Here is a 23,506-nt window from a genome sequence, read left to right on the forward strand (position 1 = left end):
TACCACTAGAGTTTAGATTAACGCTTGACGAGACTAATTTAATAGTCTAGCTATTATTACTATTATATAAGCGTTAAAAAATAGGGATGAGCATGGGTCGGTTTGGGTCGGTTTTTGGCTAAAACCAAGCCAAACCGTAGAAAGTCGGTTTTTCGATTTTTAAACCCATATAGGTTCGGTTTTTGCATGGTTCGGTTTTCCGGGTTGGGTTTATGGGTTTTCGGTTTTAAACCGTGGGTTTATGAGCTCCTATTTTTTTTTTTCTAGTTTTTGGGTTCAAACCTAGTGAAAATACGTTGCGATAAATAGTATTGTATCTACTTTAAATATACCAAAATAAAGAGTACGAATTCTAGTATTATAAAAACATAAAAATGTTTAAAATATCAAAGTTTAACACCATTAACAGTTTATTGAAAATAAACATAAAGTATTAAAGAGATAAAGTCTTAAGTCTAAAACTAAAAGTTTAAAACATAATAAATAATATATATGTGGGTCGGTTCGGTTTTTATGGGCGGTTTTATACGTCAAAACCGAACCAAACCGTTATTTTTCAGTTTTTGTAAAATTCAAACCTAAACCGTCGGTTATTGTTTTGGTTTCGGTTTTTCGGTTTCGGTTATATCGGTTTTTCGGTTCGGTTTTTGCTCATCCCTATTAAAAAATACTTATAACCCATAATAATAGCCCAAATACTCCTTATAAGGTCCTAATAACATTACTATATTGAAACATAAGTTATACTAAAGATAGGATAGGTACAACTCACTTACAATGGGTTTTCTCGAAAACAGGGCTTCGCTGGAGCGGCGTTCCCGAGCCGAAAGGCTCTTTTCTCAGGACTCCGGGAGCCTCGGGGCTTCCTTCAGGTGCTAGGGGTTTACCTAGACTTTAGGGGGGGGGGGGGGTTGGGGCTTTAGAGAGAGAAATAAGAGGGTTGAGGGGTGAGGAAATGGAGGAACCCGACACCTCTATTTATATGCTGAATTCCTACTCGCCGAGTAGGAGGACCTACTCGCCGAGTTGGAGCATGTGGCGGCCTTCTGGTGGTGCCACGTGTTCAATTCTGGTGGTGCCACGTCACCCCCTATCGTGTATCAGCCTTCAAACTTAGAAAAATTATAACTCTCGCATGCGAGCTCCGTTTTCCACGTTCTTCTTTTCAACATGTAGGTAAAATCAAGATCTACAACTTTCATTTAGACTCCGTCGTCTAATTCCCGACCGATCTCAAATTTAACAGTAGGAGGCTTTTAGACTGTTAAATGACCGCGAAGAATTCGTAACTTCTTAATACAGACTCCGTTTTCATCTATCTTTTTACCGTTGAGTTCCTATTAATGAGATCTTCAACTCTCATTTAGGTCGCGCAAGTCAAAAACCGCTCGAACTAAAATTCGAGTTTCGGGTCGTGCACTGCTAAGCCGAATCTTAGAAAAATCATAACTTCTTCATACGAAGTCAGATTTGGGCGTTCTTTTTATGGATTTTCTCGATTTAACATATTCTACGACTTTCGTTTAGATCACTAAGGCTAAAAAGTCCTCCATCGTAAATTCACTATTTACGCTTCCCGGTGTCGTGCCGGTTCCGTCGCGAAACTTTGACGGTCCATAACTTCTTCGTTATAACTCGGATTTCGGCGTTCTTTATATGTACGGAAACCTTGTAACGTATTCTACAAATTGGTTACGATTATTTATTATAAATAATATTATGTCGAAAAGTCGTTTTTGACCCCTATTGCCTCTAAATTGACTAGCCCGGATCTGTGGGCGTTACACATAACACAACAACTGTAAGCATAAATGCTTAGTGAGTTCCCCAAAATACCGCATACAACACATACGCCACTCGAGGCTATAATACGACCCTCCGGTCGGTGTGTCTCACCGTAGCTCGTTGGACCCTCTGTATCGTTTGGACTCTCCGGTCCAGTCTATAACATCATGCAACATACATATGACACATAGCACATAATCTCATACATAATACATAAGACCCTCTGGTAAACACATAATACCACTCTAGGTAACGTATAGTGAGAAGACTCACCTCGTGTAACTCGGTAACTCGGAAATCTCGAAATCGGAGAAATAAGACCTAGCCTCCGCCTAATCATATGAAATAATCACTTGTCATCAACATAATTCCCAAGGCTAGACCATTTCCTCTAATCACTCTCAGGAGAGGTAAAAGACCATTTTACCCCTTACTTGGCTCAAATACACTAAAGTTGACCAAACCCTAAAAGTCAACAAAAGTCAACCCTCCGAGTTACGCTGCACGTACCAAACGTGTACGCTGGGCGTACCCGAAGCCTTCACATAATCGGGGTACGCGGCCCCTTACGTCGCGCGTACTGGGATTACGCCCAACGTAATGCCTAGCTTCCTCATCCAACTCATTTAGGTCTTAAACGGTTAAGACTTTCATCCAAAATTCAGATTTGACCCTTCTAACATGACTTAATCCAAAAAGTTGAAGCCTTTAAGCCTTTTCATGGCTGTAAAGGTCACTTTGTGCTCAAAACACCTTTCCTCTTTCCATAATGAGATTATAACTCATGCATGCCACAAGATCCACGTCCAAGACTCAATTTTTATGACTCCTCAACATATATTACACTAGAAAAGGTCAGATCTAAGCTTATGGAGACTCTTTACACAAAAAGTCTCCAACTTTGAACCAAAAACCCTAAAAAAATGGTCCAAAAAGCAAAACTCATGAAGAACAAGGAAAGCTTTGAGCTTTTTACCTCAGGAAGGATCTCCAACCACTGTAGAACTCGGATCTACACTTGTTCTTCAACTTCTAGCTCCAACAATGGCTCCTTCTTCTCCTTCTTCACCTTGAAAAGACAACTTCAAGCTCAAAAACTCACACACAAGCTAAAGCACGAATCTCAGCTCTTCAAGGGCTCTCTAAAGGGTGTATGGTGGCTAGGGCAAAGGACTACAAGTTCCTTTTATAGTGCAAGGCCACAAATTAGGGTTTTGTATCTAGGCCGGTTACGCCCGGCGTAACCTTGGGTACGCCCAGCGTACCCTGATGACCCGCGTACAAATTAAGCGCGCGAGTACACGCGGCGTGCCCCCAGTACGCCCAACGTACTCACCCATTACATCTTTCACTTTAAGGGACTAACTAGCCAATTCTCCAAAATAGAAGGGTTATAAAGCTAACCTGGATTCCAGGCTGTTACACTATTTTGCCAAGAACTATCCAAAAACGCAAAAATCCTTCAAGAAAAAAATCAAATACGATCTGGCCAAAATGATTGATGCAATCCAAGCTCTGATACCAACTGTAAGTCCCAAATTCGCTTGACGTATCAATCAGATCCGACTGATGGTGCAGAATCCCAATCAATCGAATGTTGCTAGATCAAAATAAGAAGAAGGAAAAGAAGAATAAGATGAATCTAATGTATTGAAGATATGAATGAAGATCCATACAAAAGATTCAGTCACACTCTCTTCTTCTCTCTAGTTTCTCTCTCTATCACACCTTGAGTTTCACACACTTAAGCTCCTTTCTCTCTCCCTTGGCCGTACACTCCTGACCCACCTAACATCTATTTATATGGAACATGGGTCGTGAACAGTTTTTAGTCCTAGACGGAAAATTTCAATTGCCTAGAAAAGCAAAGTATAAACCATATTTTTAGACCCAACAAAGTGTGTTTGTGGGAACAATCAGAAACGAGGCAGGAGCATGCCACCAGGGGTAGGCAGAAACAATTCCTACATGAAGAAAAAGACATGTTTTCACTGTGGAACACCTGGACACATTGCCAAAAATTGTCCAAATTACGCATATGTTCTCTACTATGTACAAGGTTGGCAGAATGCACTAAGAGGGAGATATTTCAAAAGAAACCCTTCGAGGCCTAGTTCAAACAATGATAACTGCAATGCCAAGAAGGACAAGAATCAAACTCCCAACTAAAGATGCTCCGGTGAAACCTAGACCGGTTAGGTCAAAGTCATCTCGGCGATCGGCTTCAAGTTCAAAAGCGAGTGTTGAGGCATCCATCCGAAAAAAATAAGAAATGGGTTAAACCCGACTAAAGATGGGTACCAAAGGTTCATTTTCCTAAATCTTCTAATGATTCTAACATTTCTTCATCTTCTGTTTGTGATAAGCAGGATATGTCATGGGAGAGAGTACCTTGCACAGATGACAAAGGTCAACCCAATTTCAAAATGGACTGGGTTCCAAAGACCAACTAATCCCGCACTCTATGTTGGAGCATCTATGGAGGCATATCATCAGACTTCAATTCGTTGATAGTGGCTGTTCTAGGCACATGATAAGGGACATCTCTTAACTGTACAACACTCAGAACTTTAAGTGAGAGTATGTTTCCTTTATGGGAAAAGGGAGAAAGGAAAGGATCACACAGGGGGTTTGTTCTTAACGATGTGAAGAATTTTTGGATCTGTTCTGAGATTGAAATATGCGTGCTATTCTCAGACTATTTGGTTGCAAATTCAATTGGTGACTTACGGTTTGAGTTTTCTTCTCGATACCCCTGAGCTTTTCTTATAATGATTCGTTTTGAAGACAATTTTTTATTTTCTTATAGTTTTTCATTTGTAGGTATCATTAGGGAAGTGATATGAAGCTTAGTGTTAAAGGGCAATCTGAATTTCGTGTAATGCACAAAAGCCGAATTGTTTAGACTCTGTGTTCAATGTGCTGGTAGGCACGAAGGGTTCAAAAGGACTAGACATCATTTGAAAATGAAAGGACTTGATAGTATCGACTTAGATAGTTTTATTTGGACTGACAATACGATGCTCGAGTAGATTTAGCAGTGAGATAAACATGGGAACCTACGAGATACATTAAAGTTAATTATCTAGAGATGTGGCTCAGTTTTTTTTCGATGTACGGACCTATGTCCTTAATTCTAGTACTGATAGGGCAACGGGGGGGTTCTGATAAAGTAGGTATGTAGAAAATTATTTTCTTGCTTTCTATCTGTCAGTCATATGTTGCCTCCTTTACACAATTGGAACATATCCGACCTAGAAAACAACATATGCAACTCTATCTCTTTGCATCTCCTTATCTATGCAAATTCTTTCTGTCTGTTAGCCATATGTTGTCACCTCTACGTGATCGGAAGATCCGACCTGGGACACAACATATGAACCCTACTATCGTTCTAACCCTCTATATATGTGTTAGTCATATGTTGTTCCCTCTGCGTGATTGGAAGACATCTGACCTGGGATACAACATATGCATTTCTATATCAGACTTCTCTCTTAATGATTGAATACTCACCTAAAGTAAGGAGTTCTTTGGAAGTTCTTGATTACTGGGGTATGTCGGGAAGTGGGGAACACGTTCTGGTACATCTATAATTGAACTACTTAAAAGGTTGTCTGCAGATCTCGTTGCTGAATTTAAGTGGACAACAATGTCTGTGTTTGTCGTCAGCTAAATGGTCTATTTAGGAATAAGATCATAATGACTTGTCACTTATAATCTGTCAAATTTGTCAATATCCTTTGTGTTTAAGTGGACCACAATACCGGTGATTGACCAGATCTAGATATGCAGGTGTGTGCTGATAAACGATATTGAATTGCTTGAAAACTTTGATCCCAAAAGTCTTAAATTTAGTCATTATTTTTGTTTTTGTTTAATTTATCATAGTTTTCCTCTATGCCCAAATTTAGGGGGGGGGGGGGGGGGGGGAATTAAAAAGTACAAAAAATCAAACAAAAATCAGAAAACCAAAAATCCAAAAATATTTTTGTTTTTGTTTTATTTTTTTTAGAAAATATGAAAAATACAAAATATTGTGTGCTGAGTTTGTTTTTAGTTTTGTTCTTATCTCAAAATTTCATTTGTCTTGAAAAGTGGATTCAGATGTAAATGAGACTCAAGGAGACTGTATCCAAATTTTCTGAGCCAAGGCTTCATCCGTGATTGTCGAATAATTCTCATTCGAAGGAACAAGAAGTGAAGGTTATTCTTTAACATACAATCTTTCAACCCCAAGAGCAAGGTGGAACTGTACTTGAAGATTATGTGACAGATTGCATTGAAGCCTCATCAATCAATTTTCTGCTATCTATGAACATGTTGAATTGACCCAGAAGAATCGGTCTCTCTATCATTCTCTTCGAGATTCTCAAGCTAAAAGTGTTGATTCTCAAGAATCTTTACAAGAAGCCTCCTCACCCAATATGTGTTTAGAGTCAAATTTTGAAGAAAAGCCCAACTATTCAAGATGAAGTCATTTATTGAAGATTCATATGTTCATCTTGAAGTTGTGAAGAAAAACAAAGATAAACGCTTAAGCGAAGTTCAAATTGAAGATTGACAAGAAAAGCAATCTACAAACCTAGGGGGAGTTTGTCAGGTCAAAAGAAAAGAAAGCTATAAACCAAGGGGGAGATTGTTGGGTCTAAAATATGCTTTATACTTCGCTTTTCTAGGCATTTGTAGTTTTCGGTCTAGGTCCGAAAACAATATTGAGTTTATTTCTAGCTTGGACCGAAAACTCATGTGTTTTTAGTCTAGCCTTTGAGTTGTGGGCTTGGGTTTTCGGTCCATATGTATAAATAGTCATTAGAGGAGTGTTTGGTAAGTGACATAAGGGGCTAAGGTGTAAAGGGACGTTCTAGGGAGCATTGATTGTCATATGTTGAAGTTCTAGTGAGAGAAAGTAGAGAGAAGAAGTGTGTGTGTGAATCTTGTGTAATCGGGAACATCATTTAAATCATTAAATACATTGAAGATTCATCTAGTTCTTCTTCTTCTTCTTTTCCATTTGATCTTGCATCATCCACTTGATTGAGATTCCACACCATCAAGTGGATCGGATTAATACGTCAAACGAATTTGGGGACTTACATAATCACATGGTATACTGAGGTTTGCAGGATACTTCATCAAGCTACAAAGTTGTTAATGACTTAAGTTCAACACCGCTCACAAAGGGGGAGAATGTTGGGTTCAAATTTAGTTGTGAGGTGTCGAAGTCTTTTGTAGCTTGTTAAGATTCGAAGTCTGTATGTTAGATTCAAATATATGTATTTCGTAAGGGTAGCTTAGTTTTCGAAGCTTTCATGTTTACGTTCTTATGTACTTTTTGTCCACTTCCGTTGTTCCTATAAATAGGGATTAGTACTAGGGTAAGAGTAACGAGTATAGAACTTTTGTGCATTTTACTCTCTTATTTTTGTACTCTTACTAAAGTGATAATAGAGTCAAACAAATCTTATTTACATTTTGTGTTCTTGATTAGATTTGTATTTTGATTTCTTTCACTTTACTCAGATTAATTCAAACTACAAAGATCAATATTAACTATATATTTTTACTCGATTAATTCAAACTACAAAGATCAATATTAACTTATATATTTTTCAACATAGATAATATAAACCCCTTTTACAGACCTAAGTATGCAACGTGAATCGCCAACCGATGCTCCTTCAACAATTATAAATATGACAGGTTGTTCCTAATGGTTGGACTGAAAATCATAACAAACAAAAGTACCAAATTTGTACAATTTATATACAACGTATAATGATTTTTGAGTAATATCATAAGATTGGGCTGATAATCGTTGGCTTAATGACGTTGCTGAAGGCCCAAAGGTCCTAGAGAATCACAAAAGACGTGAACATTTTCGGCTCCAAGAGAATTGTTTGGGAGATACTAATTTATTTTTTCTGGTATAAAAAATGGGCCATAGAAATTTAAAACCTTAAACTATCGGTTTATGCTACCTCTCTATTGGGCCTACCCATGGATCCATATGTAAACATACTATTATTAAAAAAAACTCTCAAATGGCCTCTTCTCATAATGAAAATGTACATATCCTATAGTTGTGAGAAATATAATAAATACAATTTGTAATATTCTTATAAAAATACTAATAAGATTTTTAAACTCCGCAATAGTAATCTTTTAATTAAGATATTACAAATATTATGTTTTTATAAATAATATTTTGGTTAAAATATTTAACATAGAATTGTGATATATATAATTTTTAAATTTTCTTTTGAAATTTAAAAGTGATAATTATTAATGTCAAATAGAGGATTTTTTTTCGGCAACGGATGGCTAGAAATTAATCATCGGTCTCCTAAGAATGGTCTTATTTAAACTTTTACATACCCCTACAAAATTGAAGTTTGATACATTCGAATTTGAAAGTCCTTGCAATTTGAAATGTTTCAATAATCGTTACTATAGTCATTTTCAAGATGCAAATTTGCATTAAATGGCACACTTATGTTATTTTTAATCCTATTCTAATAAATAAGTAGATTTTTGCAACGTGTTCCAAGCCCTCCAAATTGAATTTTTCCCGCTCAAATTACCAAAGTGAATTTCCCCAAAAATCCCTTCAGCTTTAATGCGTTTCAATCAAATGCGTTTCTTTTTAGACGTTTCTAATCTCCTACATTTAAGGCCAAAATCACTGATATCTTGCATCCATTTGATTCAGTTGCACGATTACTCATATATCTTTTCCAAAATAATTCAATGTTGTATGGATTTTGATTTTCTTCACCGTCTTCTATAACGATTTCAGTTTTTGTGGGTCAAAATTTTCAGTCACTGCCACAACCCCTACCACCAGAAAAGGAACCGGCGGAGAAGGGAATTAAGAAATCCTGCTGACGCCTTGCTTCTACACCTTTGATTTCGACGAGATGGCGCAAATCCGTCTTCGTTCCAGATAATACGCTTATGAACAAAGGATTGGAGGGTTCCAGACGGGAGATCGACTGCGACAGGGGCGAAATACTGTTTTGTTGTTCAGATTTGTTGTTGTGTTCCAAGGTAAAAATGGTTGGTTGTTTTCAATTTTTGCTATAATCTGATTTCATAAGGGCCTGTTGAAATTACTATTACTGATGCAGTTCCTTTTAGTACAGCATTTCAATGTTGAAGAGTGAAAGCCTATGCTTATGTGTTCCTGTATCAAATGGAAAACTGTAAGTTTCTCTTGGCTTGGATTCTTTTGTCGGGGTTCTGATCGAATGAGGACAACATTTCGTGAATCGAGGCTATGTCTGGTTCCAGTTCTGTTCAGTAATTAGAAGAGTGGGGATAAATTTTGATTTTCTTTCTATATACCATGTGGTTGTGTCTACAGTTGCATATTAGGTGTTTGGGGAAATGCCTAACTGAAGCTATGCTTCATGATGACCCTTATATTTATTTTAATCATTATGAAACTTTTTGGTTGAAATGTTATTTAACTTGATTACTTATCAGGTTTAACTGGCCCGGGGGGATGCTTTCTAAATCAATGTAAGTATCATAATTACTCAATGGTTGATTTTTTCTATGTTATGTTTAAGTATCTAAGAATATAATGACATTGATTAGGTGCAAGCATTTCATCATAGAAAGAGAGTAAAGTGGGATGCTGTAAATATAATGAACAAATACTTGCTTTTCTTATGTGTATTTATATGCAAGTTTGATGTGTTTGTATGTGCGTGTGACTGAGCAAGTAATTCACTCATGGCTAGGCTTTAAGCTCAGAAAGTCATTTGTGATTCTTCAGAAACATAGTTTCACAAGAAATTTAATGGTAACTGTAATAGGAATCTTTAATTGATTTTCCACACCGTCTCGGATGCACCTTCATTATTGAAGCGACCTAAAATTCGTGAGTCGCTCATTGTGAGTCGCTCATTGTTGATCTTAGGATTTGAAACTGTTGGTGTTACGGATTATCTGAAGAAACTGAAGAATCAAAATCTGTATTTGTCTGCAAGACAGGAGCATATTCATTTCATTTCAGAAGTTTGTTTGACATGTAAGCAAAGTACCCCTTCAATGCTTTCTTGGTGAAATGTTTTTTGACCCGAGTTTTTTTAATAAAATGCCTTAACGGGTGTTCTGATGCTTTGTTTGGATTTTGATACATTGTTTCGATTGTAAGAGGTACTTTGTTCATATTGAAAATATGATGCAAGAAAACACCAATAGCAAGGTTTATAGTTTTCACAGTAAAAGCCAATTTATTCATTTTAAAATTTGCAGTTGTAATTTTCTTATAATTTTTTTAAATGACAATGTAATTTTCAACCATTGCATACAATTTGCGTATTCGTATGTGTATTGTGAAGTATATAAACGTCTCCCACTACTACTTTGAAGTCCAAACCTATGATACAAATCTTCTATTATTAACTGCATGTTTTTAAGTTGTCCATTAACACCTACAAAACACACAACTCCCACTAAGTTAGAAGATATTCTTACCAACATCATCCAACAACATCCGATTCAAGTAACTTGTGCATGAAATACCTAATATGCCCTTCTATTGTTTTATCGATTTTTTGTGATATCTGCCCACACGCCTTTAGGTCCTAAATATAATATATTTTTCTTGGTCATATGTGTATAATTGGAAATTGACGTAGTATACGAGTGGATATTGACATAGTATATGACTTGAGTTAAACTCTTCCAAATTAAGAGACAAGTAGGGGCTATGAACTTCATTATATTCATATGCAAGCGAGATGATTCTATGGTTCTTGAGAGTTATAGCTTTCCAATGCATTATGCAAATGTATCAAGGTCTGAAAGGAAGTAATCCTAGTCATTGTTAATCCCATCGAAGTTATACTCTTCTAAAAGCCCCTCATTTCCATTGCCATAACCAGGTTTGCCCGCATTTGAATTTTGAGAATTATACAGATATCGCAGGCAATTTTAATCTGTCTGGTAATCCCATGCATTTCTTTTCCCTTGATTTTGAATTAGTTTTTCCAACACTGTTAATACTTTCTCTTCAATGTGATTAAATCAACTTAGAATGAGCTTAACACATTCTAATCATATGTGTATGTTTATGTTCAAAGGAGTTCAGTGTATATACATATGCTCCAAATCTGATTAGAATGTGTTTATGATTGTGTATGTTTGTCGGCTCTTGAAACTACATTTTTTAAGTGTACAAATCCATTCAAATATGATCTTCTTGACCAAAGTTTTTTTAAAATATGTTTTTGTGTTCAATTTTTTTCTTAACATATTAATAAGTAGGTTGAATATTCATTTGTATCTGAGGGCTACACTTATTCAGATTTTCATCCTATTGTTAAAATCTTGGATGCCAAGAGTTAGGTAATACCAAAACTAACCGGTCATTATTTTCACTCGCTCAGGTTGTTTAACTTCATATCCACTAACAATTTTTTAGTTTTTTGTTTCAGACTGCTGCTCAAGATGGTGTTAAGCTATGGGATCTTCGAAAATTAAGAAACTTTAGGGCTTTTACACCTTATGATGAGAACACTCCAACATAATTTGGTAATTTCTAGCCTCTTTAAATGCTTAGAGTAAATTACAATTTAGCACATATGCTTTGTTGATTCTTACTAATATGGTCTTTGAAAAGAGTCTTATAACCTTTTTGCCCTTGTAAAGTAGTTTTGTCAGTTACAGTAACGACTTGGATATTAAAGTTATAAAAATGAGTGTTTTACCACTACCTTGGGCTCGTCTGCAGTGAAGGGTATTTTGGTCATTAATAATGATAACTAGAACAAGATTTATCTGGTTGCGAAATGTGAATTCAAAATGGAATGTATTAAAACATTTCCTGATCTTATCCAAATCATGCTTTTTTCTCACCTGTCTAATTTATTTTTCTATATCATTTTGGTGATTTTTATTAGCTAAAATTGAAAATACATGTAAGTTAAACTTTATAAAATTTGGCCCTGATGCAAATTATACAATGGTTGGGAATGTTAAATGGTATTTAACAGTCATTCTGGAGTTTACCATGAAATATGTTGACCCATAGTTAAAAATATATTATTTATCATCTTATATAATTTTTTTAGCTATATGATATTTAAATCCATGGTTACATTTTATATTTTAGAATGGCTTCGATAACATGAAATTTAACAAAACGACTACAAAATATTACTATATTATAACTTATATTGGTTTCAATCAAGTTTTTTTTATCTTTAAGTCTTTGTTTTTGTCAATAAATGTTTGTTGACCATAATTTTAGTCATTATAGTGAAAAAATAGCAATGTACTTTCTTTTGGCTTTCAATATGAGCAATGTACTTTATTTTGGGTACATTGGAGCTACATACTTATATTATTTTACCCGTGAAATTCTTACAAGTTTTATCAGACATATTGTTATTACTGCTAAAGAGATAAAACTACATTTGTGTATTTTTTTAAGCAATTACTGTTTATGTTAATATTTTTTAAAATGGACTATTTATGTTAATTTTTTTAAACAGTTATCATTTTGTTAATTTATTTAAAAAGGGACCATTTATGCATTTTTTAAAGCTGGGACCATTTTTGCTAATATTTTAACGTGGACCATTTGTGCATTTTTTTTAAATGACCATTTGTGTTATTTTTTTTTTTTAATATGGGCCATTTTTGCTTTTTTAAAAAGGGAACGTTCCTGCTGGTTTTGTTTAAACAGTGAACATCCATCACAAAAACATGTACCCTTTTTGTTAAAAAAATTAACAAGGGCCATTTATGCATTTTTCTAAACATGGACCTGTAATTATTTATGTATTATTACAAACATAATTATTTTATTTATTGAAATAAGACAATGGTAAGTCTTTATACAATAAAAAATAGGCCAAACGTTTAATGTTTACACATTGATATTTATTTTTTTTTATTAACCTCATAATTTAATGAATAAGTAGATTTTTGTCACGCGACAATTCCTAAGTCTTCCCCAAGCTAATTTTCCCGCTTAAAACATCTAAATAAAATTCCGCATTTGCCCTCTGCTACTTTAAACCTCTGCTACTTTAAAATCGAAATCCAACATATTTTGACTCAAATTCGGATCCATGAATCCCATAAACCCACGTGTTTGTCTTGTGAGTGCGTCACGACTTCCATGTATTTAATAAGAATAAAGCTCCAAAACTGATAATATGTTGCATTATACAAACTCATGACTTTTATAAAATAGCAGGATTCACATGTGTAATTAAATACTTACAAATTACAAAGTTATTAAAAAAAATATAATATTAAAGTTCATAAGTTTTTCTAAATTAATGATATATTATTTTATTACATAATTAATTTTTTTAATTCTATTTAAAATTAACACCCGTGGATTCCACGGGTTTTAACCTAGTATAATCATTAAATTAAAAACACTAGTAAAACCGTCATTATATATAAAATAAATTAAATGATCACTTTCAAAAAACCCGTGTTAAGTTAATATTGATAAATAGTTTATGATGATGATTTTTTAAACGATGAAGGAGTTTTAGAATCATAATAATTTAAAAAAACCTATTAGTAAGAAATATTATAAATTGCAGTGATTAAAAACAAAATATAATTACTATTTATTATAATTTTCGTTCAACGCAGATTAAACGACACCAGCCTACAAATTCTTGAGAAACCATCATCAAATGACTATCTATCATATTGAGTCATTTCAAACTATTATCAAATTGTCTTCAAATGATCGATTATTGAGAAAAATTATAGTTTATTTAAGCCACAAATGACCAATCCATGGAAATATAATCCTATTCACCATTATACAATCCATAAAGATCGACAAAAATCTTAAAACAAACTATTATATAGTAGTATATACAATACATGAGATGGTATATATCAAAGAGTATAATTATGAACACCAAATTAAGCACATGTTGCTTAGATGTCTCCATGAGATCCATGAATAGGAATCTCCCCTTCATTACCCAATGGCATATACTGTGCCATGATAGCCCTGATCTCCGAGTCCATATATCTCTGCATCAAAGATTACATATATTAGTTTAATGAAAGTGAAAAAATGATAAAAAAAACGAAACCAACTAGAAAATAAATATAGAGAAAAGGTAAATGCGTACTCGAACTCTGTATTTGTAAAACGTATATCCAAGAACTCCAATAACCGCCACACCAAGAACAACAGCCCATGCAAAACCCCAGCCAGAACTTGTAGCAACATCTTTACCTATTTCCCATTTATCAATTGTCAATATCACATATCTATGTTAAAGTTTTAATGCTTATTGATGCACAAACTCACTTTTCTACCAATTTATATAGCGATGTTTCATTTTTCATCAATAAATTCAACAATGCTTCATCTTTTACCAATTTATGTGATTGACACGAATCATGCAACCACGTTTTACTAGCAAAATGAAACTATTTTGGAATACTCACTTAGACATGTGTTATGTTCTTTAAAGTAGAGCAAATTGCCACTGCAGCTACACTCGTAACTTCCCCATGTATTCTTGCATTTGCAGTTGGGACATTGACACACCGTCTTCTCTTTGCATTCATCAATATCTAAAACAGTGACAATGAAAGTGACACACCGTCTTCTCTTTGCATTCATCAATATCTAAAAAAAGTTAAGGATGAGGAATTGTACCGTTACAATTATTAACCCCGTCTCCCTTGAATCCAGGTGGACACTTGCAACCTTCTGTATGGTCATCCTTAACGATAACATTTTAATGGTTAATTGATAAAAAGTTTTATGTAGAAAAATCTCATTATTTTGAGAATTTTTTTGATAGTCATTTTTTTAATAGAAAAGTTTTAATTATTTAATTTTAGAAGATAATCGGTCATTTCCTGTTCAAATAAAAATAAGAGTTTTTTCGTTAATTTGGACAAAATATTAAATAATCGGGATTTTTCTATTTAAAAAGAAAATTTAAGACTTTATAAAAAAAATTTCAAAATAATAAGACTTTTCTAAATAAACAATTAATAAAAGAATGATTATAAGTTATACTTAGAGAGAGAACTAACAATACAAGCAGAGTAATTCCTGGCATCTTTGGTGCTTTTCCAACAGCCTCCATTGTTTACTTGACACCGTGGGGCCCGCGGAGCTTCAACAAAAAATTACATATCTCAAGTTTTAATCCAAGATTATTACTTTGCACATATAATCACAGGAATATGAAGGGTAATTACTAATTATATATGCTCAGTCAAATATTGAATTTATTAATGGATGAAGAAGAAGCTAATCACCTTCACAGTGTTTATATCCATCGCCTACAAATTTCACACCTCCAACAATTGGACATTCACACACTCTCCCACGAAAAGTATCCTACAACAAAAAAAGATAAAAATAAAACAAGATAATTCATACTCGAAAAGTGGGGCCATGTAAACATAAAACTATCTCCCTACCTTGCATGCTGTAATATTAGCAACTGTATCCATCCAGCACTCACCATTGTTGTTCAGACACTCATTCGTTTCTACTTCTGCAAATAAAACACCATAACTTATATAGGTCCAAAATTTATCAAGTGTAAGAAATACTTGAATATTTGGTTAAATATTATGGAGAAAAATTGAAGCTCTATACTAACCATGACTCAAACAAATTGGTGGCTCTGTGGTTTCTTCAAATCCTGAACATATGGCTTTTAGAACTGCTTTTTTATCAAGTTTACCTCTATATTGTCTATTGTTTATTACAAGAGTTGGCAATATTGTCACATCCCCTCGAACACCTTTCCCTATCTTCAAATACACAAGAATATGAAAGATCATATCATCACATATGCAAACTACAAATTCACCAAAAAAATTATTTTTAAACCACACCTGTGCTTGTTGCTCAGCCTTAAGGACTGCATTTTCAGCATCGGCTTCTGGATCACCCATGCATTCATCAATTTTCTTGAGATCAACTCCTAAGAAGCGCATGGAGTCAAAATTAGTCAAGGATTTAATCATGTTTATATTTGCATGGACTAATTTATTTCATATGTAATTAATTTCTAGTAATTGTTCATTCAATATCATAGAAAATGTTTGCACAACTCACCAAGTGATTTGATAACTTCATCCGCACAATCTTTTGTGGATTTATTCTCCTTCATTGAGCAATTGGTAGCAAAATCTGTCACAAAATCCCACCAAACCCACGGTTTTCCACTTTCATTTGCTACTTTATAAAAACATGCATTGCGTAAATTTTGTTCAACAACATCTTTTCCTTCATACCCTTTACTAAAATCTTGTTCGGGATCTGGAGCACAATATCTTCCATGGTTGATACACTGAGACTTACATTTTGTGCTTGAAACATACTCCTCAGGGCAAAACCATGTGATATAATGTGGTGTGAATCGAGTATACCCTTTTTTCTCAAGTGTTTGAGCAACTCCTTTAAAACTTTTAACAAAATCTATTTGGGTATCACACTTGGGCCCACACTCATCATTGCTATTTGTCCAAAACTCGTATTCGACTCGTTCATCAGGGTGAGGGAGAGCTTCTCTCCAATCAAGATTCACAAAAACAAGATCGTTGTTTTCTAAAGCTTTCTTGATTGAAACCCCGAGTGAGTTGCTTATGAGTAGTGAAGGGATTGTTATGTTTTGTACGTAATCAGCTCCTTCTTCTTCTTTGGGTAAATCCATGGTGATCAAGTGTTCAGGTCTGTCGTCTGCAACTAGAATAGCTGAAGCTCCTGCGTTTTGTGCATTCCATGCCTTGAACGTGAAGTAACAATCTGAAAAATCAAGAAACAGATGATCATAAAGAAACATAAATAGTATTATGATTTACTAGTATTATTATTTATTGTTATTATTACCACCGCGATCTGCAAGAAGAAAAACCGGGATGCTACCGGGTTTTTTTGTTATCAAATCATCAGTGAAGTTGTTGCAAGCAGTTTGATCGGTTTTTGGATATAGAACTACGCCGCTTAATGTTCCTCCATATCGAGGAACACCAAAATTACCGATTGCAGATTCATATGTATCTCTTAGATTCTCAGGTGAAGTTATCTTCAAACTGTTCTTCTCCACCACAAAACTACACAAACAAGATCCATACAAGAACAAAAACCAAACGCAAATTACAAACCCTAACTTCTCCCCTCTCATAATTTGCACTTTTATGGAACGACCCACGTTCAAATGCTTAAACTAAAGAGACTCGATAACAGAAACTTGAGCTTAGTCGAATTGGACAAAAGATTTTGACCCGGATGAGATGATCAAGCTCAAATGTATGTACTTAGGGAAACTAATCGTAAGAGTTGATCTTGGAGACAATTTGAACCCAAATTTCAAATAATCTAAAGATAATCAAAATAGAAGTTTTTCTTCACGTTGATGTCAAATTCACATGGATATTTAGGTAATTTTTGAAGGGAAAAGGGTAAACGGCTCTCGAGGAGAGGGTGTGTTGTTGATGCTATGTATAACATCGGAGACTACGATGATCTCTTCTTAACGAGTGGAATTGTGGAAAGCAGACAACAGAAAGCTCCAGGTTGCAGGCTTGCGGAGAAAACTAAACCGCCATTTAATCAAATTCTTTAATTAATTAAGTAGTTCATCGTGTAACAAAATTCGAAATAGGGGTGATTGGCTTAGTTTATCACAGCCAAAAAAAGAAAAAATAAATAAAAAAATGTTTGGCAAACTAATAACTTTTGGGGTTTTTAATACAAGAAAAAACAATTTTTTGAAAAAGTCAGAAAATCCTGATTTTTTGTAACTTTTTGGAAAAGTTCTTTTGAGCTTTTAAAAGCTAAGCCAAACACGCCCTAGATGTCTGCTAAAAAAGAACAAGAACAAGAACCGAACAAAATATTGATTAACAACTTAACACATTTTTTTTTTAATTGAAAAGTTGAATTATTTATAAGAAGTAAGAATGGAGATTTGTTTTTGGATACCAGTGGAAATCACATGCTTATAAAATAGACAATCAATTTAGATCGATAAAAAGAAAAAGGTAAAAATCAATACTAAACTATATTAAAACTATTATTGTAGGATGATATTATATTTTAATAAATATGACTTTAAAAATATTGTAGTAATGCTATAAATTTGAAATATAATGTTAAAAAAAAAATTAATTTTGTATTGAAGTAAGTAGTGTTCACTGTCAAACTATATTTTTTAAAATAATGTTTGGATTGAATTATATTATATTCGATAACAAAATACAATAAACTACATGTTATGTTTTGCAAGAATTATATTCATATGTATAAAAAAACATAAGATATATTATTAATATATGTTTTTTTATGTATAACAATTTGTTCATAATAATAATTTAATAAAAAATTTACGTAAATTAATGTTGTAACCGTTGACTACACTTTTTAAAATTGATATTTTAATTAAAATGTTAACCGTTTAAACTGAAATTAAGGATAACAAAAATTAAAGATTTCATTTTATTATATATTCATATGGTGTAAAATTATGGTTAAAACCAAAGGATATCTATTAAATTTAATTTAAGATTTAAAAAAATTAATAATAGAGTTAAATAAAAATGAATAATTAAAAAAAATATGTTAGAATGTCTTGTGTAACCTTATAAATAAAAATGAAAATTAAATAAAACTCTAGAAATATAACATTTGTCAAATATGACATATGACACTTGTTATATTTTTAGAAACTCTTCAGAAGATGGGAAGAGGAGTAGTTATACCTCTTCGGTTTGCTACAATAGCTTAAAAAACACATGCTTCGTTCTTATTTTTTGTTTAATTAACAATAATAAGTAATTGTGCAGGTTCCATGGAAAAGTTGGTAAATGGGGGACCTCCTAACATGAACAAGGGTATTTTCTGTTGTGTACAAATTCTGCCATTACTCTTCTGTTTATAGGTAATTAGGTAAATACATACATAAGAGATTGGATTATTTGATTACAAAGGTTCTCTATTTACGGTCTATAAATTCTAGGCAACTTGGTCTTGAAACCAAATAATTTTTTGAGATTAAATCTCCATTAATGAATTGTTTTATATTTATAGTAGTTGGTAAAGGAGGCTTTTATATATATATATATATATATATATATATATATATATATATATATATATATATATATATATATATATATATATATATATATATATATATATATGGAAAAGGGAATATACCCATATAAGCTTAGGTATGTAACATAAGATACGTTGTCGTTTTTAGCTAACTTAACACATAATCGATTTGCTTAATATTCCACAACGTATCTTGTTTTCCTTCATCTTCATCTCCGATTTAATATTTTACTGGTCACGAAAGTAGGTGTGTTGAAAAACATCTTAACCGTATGATTGGGAGTAAACAATTAGCATAAATCGATTGAGAGAAGAAGGAAAATGGCGTAGTGCCTCCATCACCAACACCCCAATTCATCAATAACTCCTTCCCTCTCTTTCTTCAAATATAAGTTGTATAAAGATCGGTGATTTGATGGAATCGACTGAAACAACTCAAGCTTTTGTATTGAAATCGGTTGCCCTGTTGAAATGTATCCTTCGAATAGTACTCTTTCATTACAAAAATCAGTTTTACTTACTGTTTAGTTTTAGATTCATCCATTTGTTATGATTTAACAGGTATGTTTTGGGACATTTGATTAATGGTTTTGAACTTCTATTAAAAGTACATTGAATTGCCCACCAGGTGTTTGCTAAATTGCCTCAGTGAACTAATTGCCCACCATTATAGTATACATTTTTTTGCCATACCACCAAATGGGAATTGACACTTTTTCTGATGATAGGACTGAGCTAACACAAGAAGATAATAAAATAGACAAAAATGGATAAGAGAGCTTGATTGAAATTGACAATGGCAATAACTAGTTACAAAATAGATTCTAGGGTCACCCTCTCTCAATGCAATAGTGCAATGAGCCTTACACACTATGAATAACTAGTTACAAAATAGATTCTGTGAATTTTCCATAATATTTAAACAATTGTCTTTAAAAAAAATAAAGATGACAACTTCTTCATATTGTGGTTCTGTAATAGTTAAAACAATTGTTTGGGATAGCATGTTATAAGTATTATTACCTAACATTTTCACATTATCACTCAAGAATGAATACTTCCTGTAATTAAACATCTGTCAATTGAACCAATTTTTGAGTATTATTACCTAACATTTTCACATTATCATGTGGTTCTATAATAATGTTGTCTTTGTGTGAACATGTTCAACTTTATGCATTTCGATATTTGAATATGTATAACCATGTCTATGTATAGTTAAGGGTAACAACGGGTGTGATAATGATCATTCATTCTTTTTTTTGCTTTTTTTCTTTTTGTTTGTTTTTTCCATCATTTATAAGTATTGTAAAACAAGTCTATTGTCAAAACCAAGGTTCTAAATGGCGTGAGGCGTGGCGTGGCGGCAAGGTCAAACCTCAAGCTTAACGAGCCATGGCGAGCCATGACGTTTTTCAAGGCGTGATGTAAGGCGGCGATTTTGTATTAATTTAAAATTATATTACCACATAAATATAAATTTATATTAAATATAACTACTTTTTATAAGTGTTAGATCAATAACTAGTAACAAAAATTTAACGAAAACCACAATACCTGTATCTCCAATTAGAAAAGACATAACAAAGAGCAAAAAACCGTGCCTCAAACGAAAAAATACTTGCCATAACGTGCTATGACGCGCCATATCACGCCTTGCCACGTGTCACGCCTAACAGCAACGTTATGAGACTTTTCGTAACGGCGGAGCCACGCCTCACGCCATGGCGCGCCTTTTAGAACACTGGTCAAAACCATGACCAATATATAAGTAATAAAGATGATGATTTTTTTTTCTTTTTTCTTTTTGTTTTTTTCCATCATTTATGTTCTAACGAAGTAATGAACTTTAATTTTCTCACAAAAGGTCTTCTACATTTAACCCAAAACAGAAAGAAAAAAAAGAAAAAAAAAAAAGAAACTGCAAATATCAAAAAAAAAAAAAATGGTAACAACCATCTAGATTTTTCATTCTCTCATAGCAATGACATATCTCATTAATCTTTTTCTTGCAACGATTCATCAGCCTGATACATGAAAAAAAAATTAATATAATTATGAGACTTGTAAATCATGTCAAAGTAAAATAATATTGCAACTACCTTTCTTTTTGAACAACTAGAGGCGTAATGACCTAATCCTTGACAATAAGAGCACGTTCTTTTTTTCGGTACTTCTAATGAAGACTTAATTCTACTTGCATTTTTAGGACGGCCTTTCGTTTTAGTTGGACCACTAGGATCTCGGACAGAAAATTGAGCCATCAAATCAACTTGTGAAATTCCCATAGAAGAACCTTGAGAAGAATTTCCAAATGCTTTAGGGTTTTCCTGAATCGTTAAATCATCTAAAAGCTTTATCAATACAGTATTAACTTTTTTCTATCTTTAAAGGGGATTCCTTAGCCTGTTCGACAACTTTGGTAAAATTTGAACGAACACACCATAAAGTGAATGCACTAACCCCATTTTCATCATTCACTTCTTCGAGTCCGATACGACTATTACCCACTTTGTACCTCGCATTAAGGGTTCACCGTGGTAAAATATAGTGACTCGGAAGTGTTTCAACATGCCTCTTCTTCATCACATATAGACAATGCTTGCATAAAATCCCACATGTCTCATACATTGCACAAGAACATGTGACATTAATTTGACTCATAGAACGGAAGCTAACAATTCGCCAATATGTTTTATCAACGTTCAGTTGCCCAACTCGGTATGTTATTTCTTCTTTACTTTTGCTTACAGTCTCATGGGTTAAATTGCTAGTGGCTTCAATCCATTCTTTTTTAAAAATCTCAAAAACATTTCTAGTGTAACACTCACCCGCTTTTGCTTCGATTGGGTGCACAGAAGAAAGAACGGCCCTCGAGTTCATGGTCTTGAAGTCTTCATCTTCTTCGGTGGCTCTTCGAGACTCAACTGCTTTGTCATATTGTAGTACAAAGGCATTCAGCATGGTGCTCGAGTTGACAAATCCATCAAAAAATGAATTAATACTCTCACTTCGTCCACTGGTTGTCATACCAGCCAAGAAAATATCTTTCAAGAAGGGTTTAGCCCAATGTATCCGTTGGTTAAACATTTCACTTATCCAACAATTATTTTCTAGTTGATACTTACCACATATAACTTCAAACTTGGTTTCAAATTCTTCAATGGTGTCACTGTTCACATAATCTCTATATGATTCCTGAAAGTCACTATAACGAGCAACAAATGGGCGAAGGTGTTCAGATTCATGCTTTTTAATATGCCATGCACAAAAACGATGTCGGGTTTGTGGAAACACTTTTTTTATCGCATTACCCATAGCTTTGTCTTGATCAGTAATACTTGCCTTCGGAAACTTGCCAAACATACATTTTAGGAAATTCTCAAATAACCATTCAAATGTTTCTTCTTTCTCATTTTCTAACAATGCTCTGCCGAAAAGTATAGATTGCCCATGTTGATTCACCCTTACAAAGGGAGCAAATGACATCTTGTATTTGTTTGTCATATAAGTGACATCAAACACAACAACATCTCCAAACTTAGTATAAGCCTCTCTTGATCTTCCATCCGCCGAAAACATATTTCGGGGACACCCATCATCACACACATCCATGACAAAATAGTGGTCATTGTCCGTTAATGATTTATCTTGGAAATGCTTTATAAGTCCATAAAACTCTTTTCCCCTGTATTGTTTTCGTTGCTCGGATAAGACATCAACACATTGCTTTGAAGTAACATCAACTTCATCTGAAGTTTTCATTGCATTAATAGCCTTTTTAATCTGGCAAGACTTCAACCCTGCTTGATTAAGTTCAACGATAATAGATTTGCATTCCATAGAACGGTGAAACTTCCCATGAGATCTATGCTTCATTACCTTCGTTGGTGTCATGCTCAAATCGTGATTGTGTGTATCGTTAAACATATCCACAAACCATTTTTCGTCTTTTTGTTTTGAAATTCGAAGCATTGCTTTGCAACCAATTCTTACATCTCTACGACGTTTTTTCTTATTTCCGCTTGAAGTATTATCGTTCAATCTTTTGAAACCTTCTTTGTTGCATACATATATCCTCCGGTAAGGTTCATTTGTTGTCTTATTTTTATATTTGTGATGGATACGTATACCAAATCCATGTAAAAATGCATAATCATTATAAAAAGTATATGCATCTTTGGGCGTATCGAAAACATTTCCCAATATACTTTCCTCAGTACTTTTATCTTCATCACATTCGACATTCACATTGTTTATTTCTTCAGTTTCAGATGATTCTAACAAATCATTTGTGTCAACATCATCAATTGTATGTGTGTCGATAGGACCATCCGCTTGAGTTTCAGACATCATTCACTATATATTACATAGAAACAATAATCATGAATTAGAAGAAAAAAATCATTCACCAATGAACTAAAGAAAAAAACCATGTAATTTTTTTTCTTAAAACTAATGATCATATCATACTAAAAGTAATACTACTAATATACTTTGAGAACATAATGATAAAAGTAAATTTGTAATTAGTTTTTTCTTGAACACCACCAAATAAGAATTGACACTGTTTTGCAACATCAAATTTAATGAATTTTAATACCCTTTTTTCCCACACCACCAATAGAATTA

The 23,506-nt window shown here is 33.6% G+C and overlaps 1 protein-coding gene and 1 pseudogene across 1 annotated transcript; both read right to left on the reverse strand.

Annotated features, from left to right (window-relative positions):
* Positions 1 to 13,667: 13,667 nt before the first annotated feature.
* Positions 13,668 to 17,333, reverse strand: LOC145051782 (vacuolar-sorting receptor 1-like). Its single transcript, XM_078999603.1, has 11 exons — positions 16,649 to 17,333; positions 15,875 to 16,564; positions 15,652 to 15,740; positions 15,414 to 15,567; positions 15,229 to 15,305; positions 15,064 to 15,145; positions 14,836 to 14,918; positions 14,450 to 14,516; positions 14,236 to 14,364; positions 13,914 to 14,020; positions 13,668 to 13,812 (listed from the first exon to the last, which is right to left on the reverse strand). Exons 1-11 carry the CDS (start codon positions 16,941 to 16,943, stop codon positions 13,714 to 13,716), a joined length of 1,872 nt encoding a protein of 623 aa, XP_078855729.1. The 5' UTR covers positions 16,944 to 17,333; the 3' UTR covers positions 13,668 to 13,713.
* A 3,538-nt stretch (positions 17,334 to 20,871) lies between these two features.
* LOC145050728 (protein FAR1-RELATED SEQUENCE 5-like) lies at positions 20,872 to 23,227 on the reverse strand (annotated as a pseudogene).
* Between the last annotated feature and the right edge of the window lie 279 nt (positions 23,228 to 23,506).

Source organism: Lactuca serriola, chromosome 5 (genome assembly GCF_051521515.1).
Source record: "Lactuca serriola cultivar US96UC23 chromosome 5, Lser_US96UC23_V15, whole genome shotgun sequence".
Classification (NCBI taxonomy): domain Eukaryota; kingdom Viridiplantae; phylum Streptophyta; class Magnoliopsida; order Asterales; family Asteraceae; genus Lactuca; species Lactuca serriola.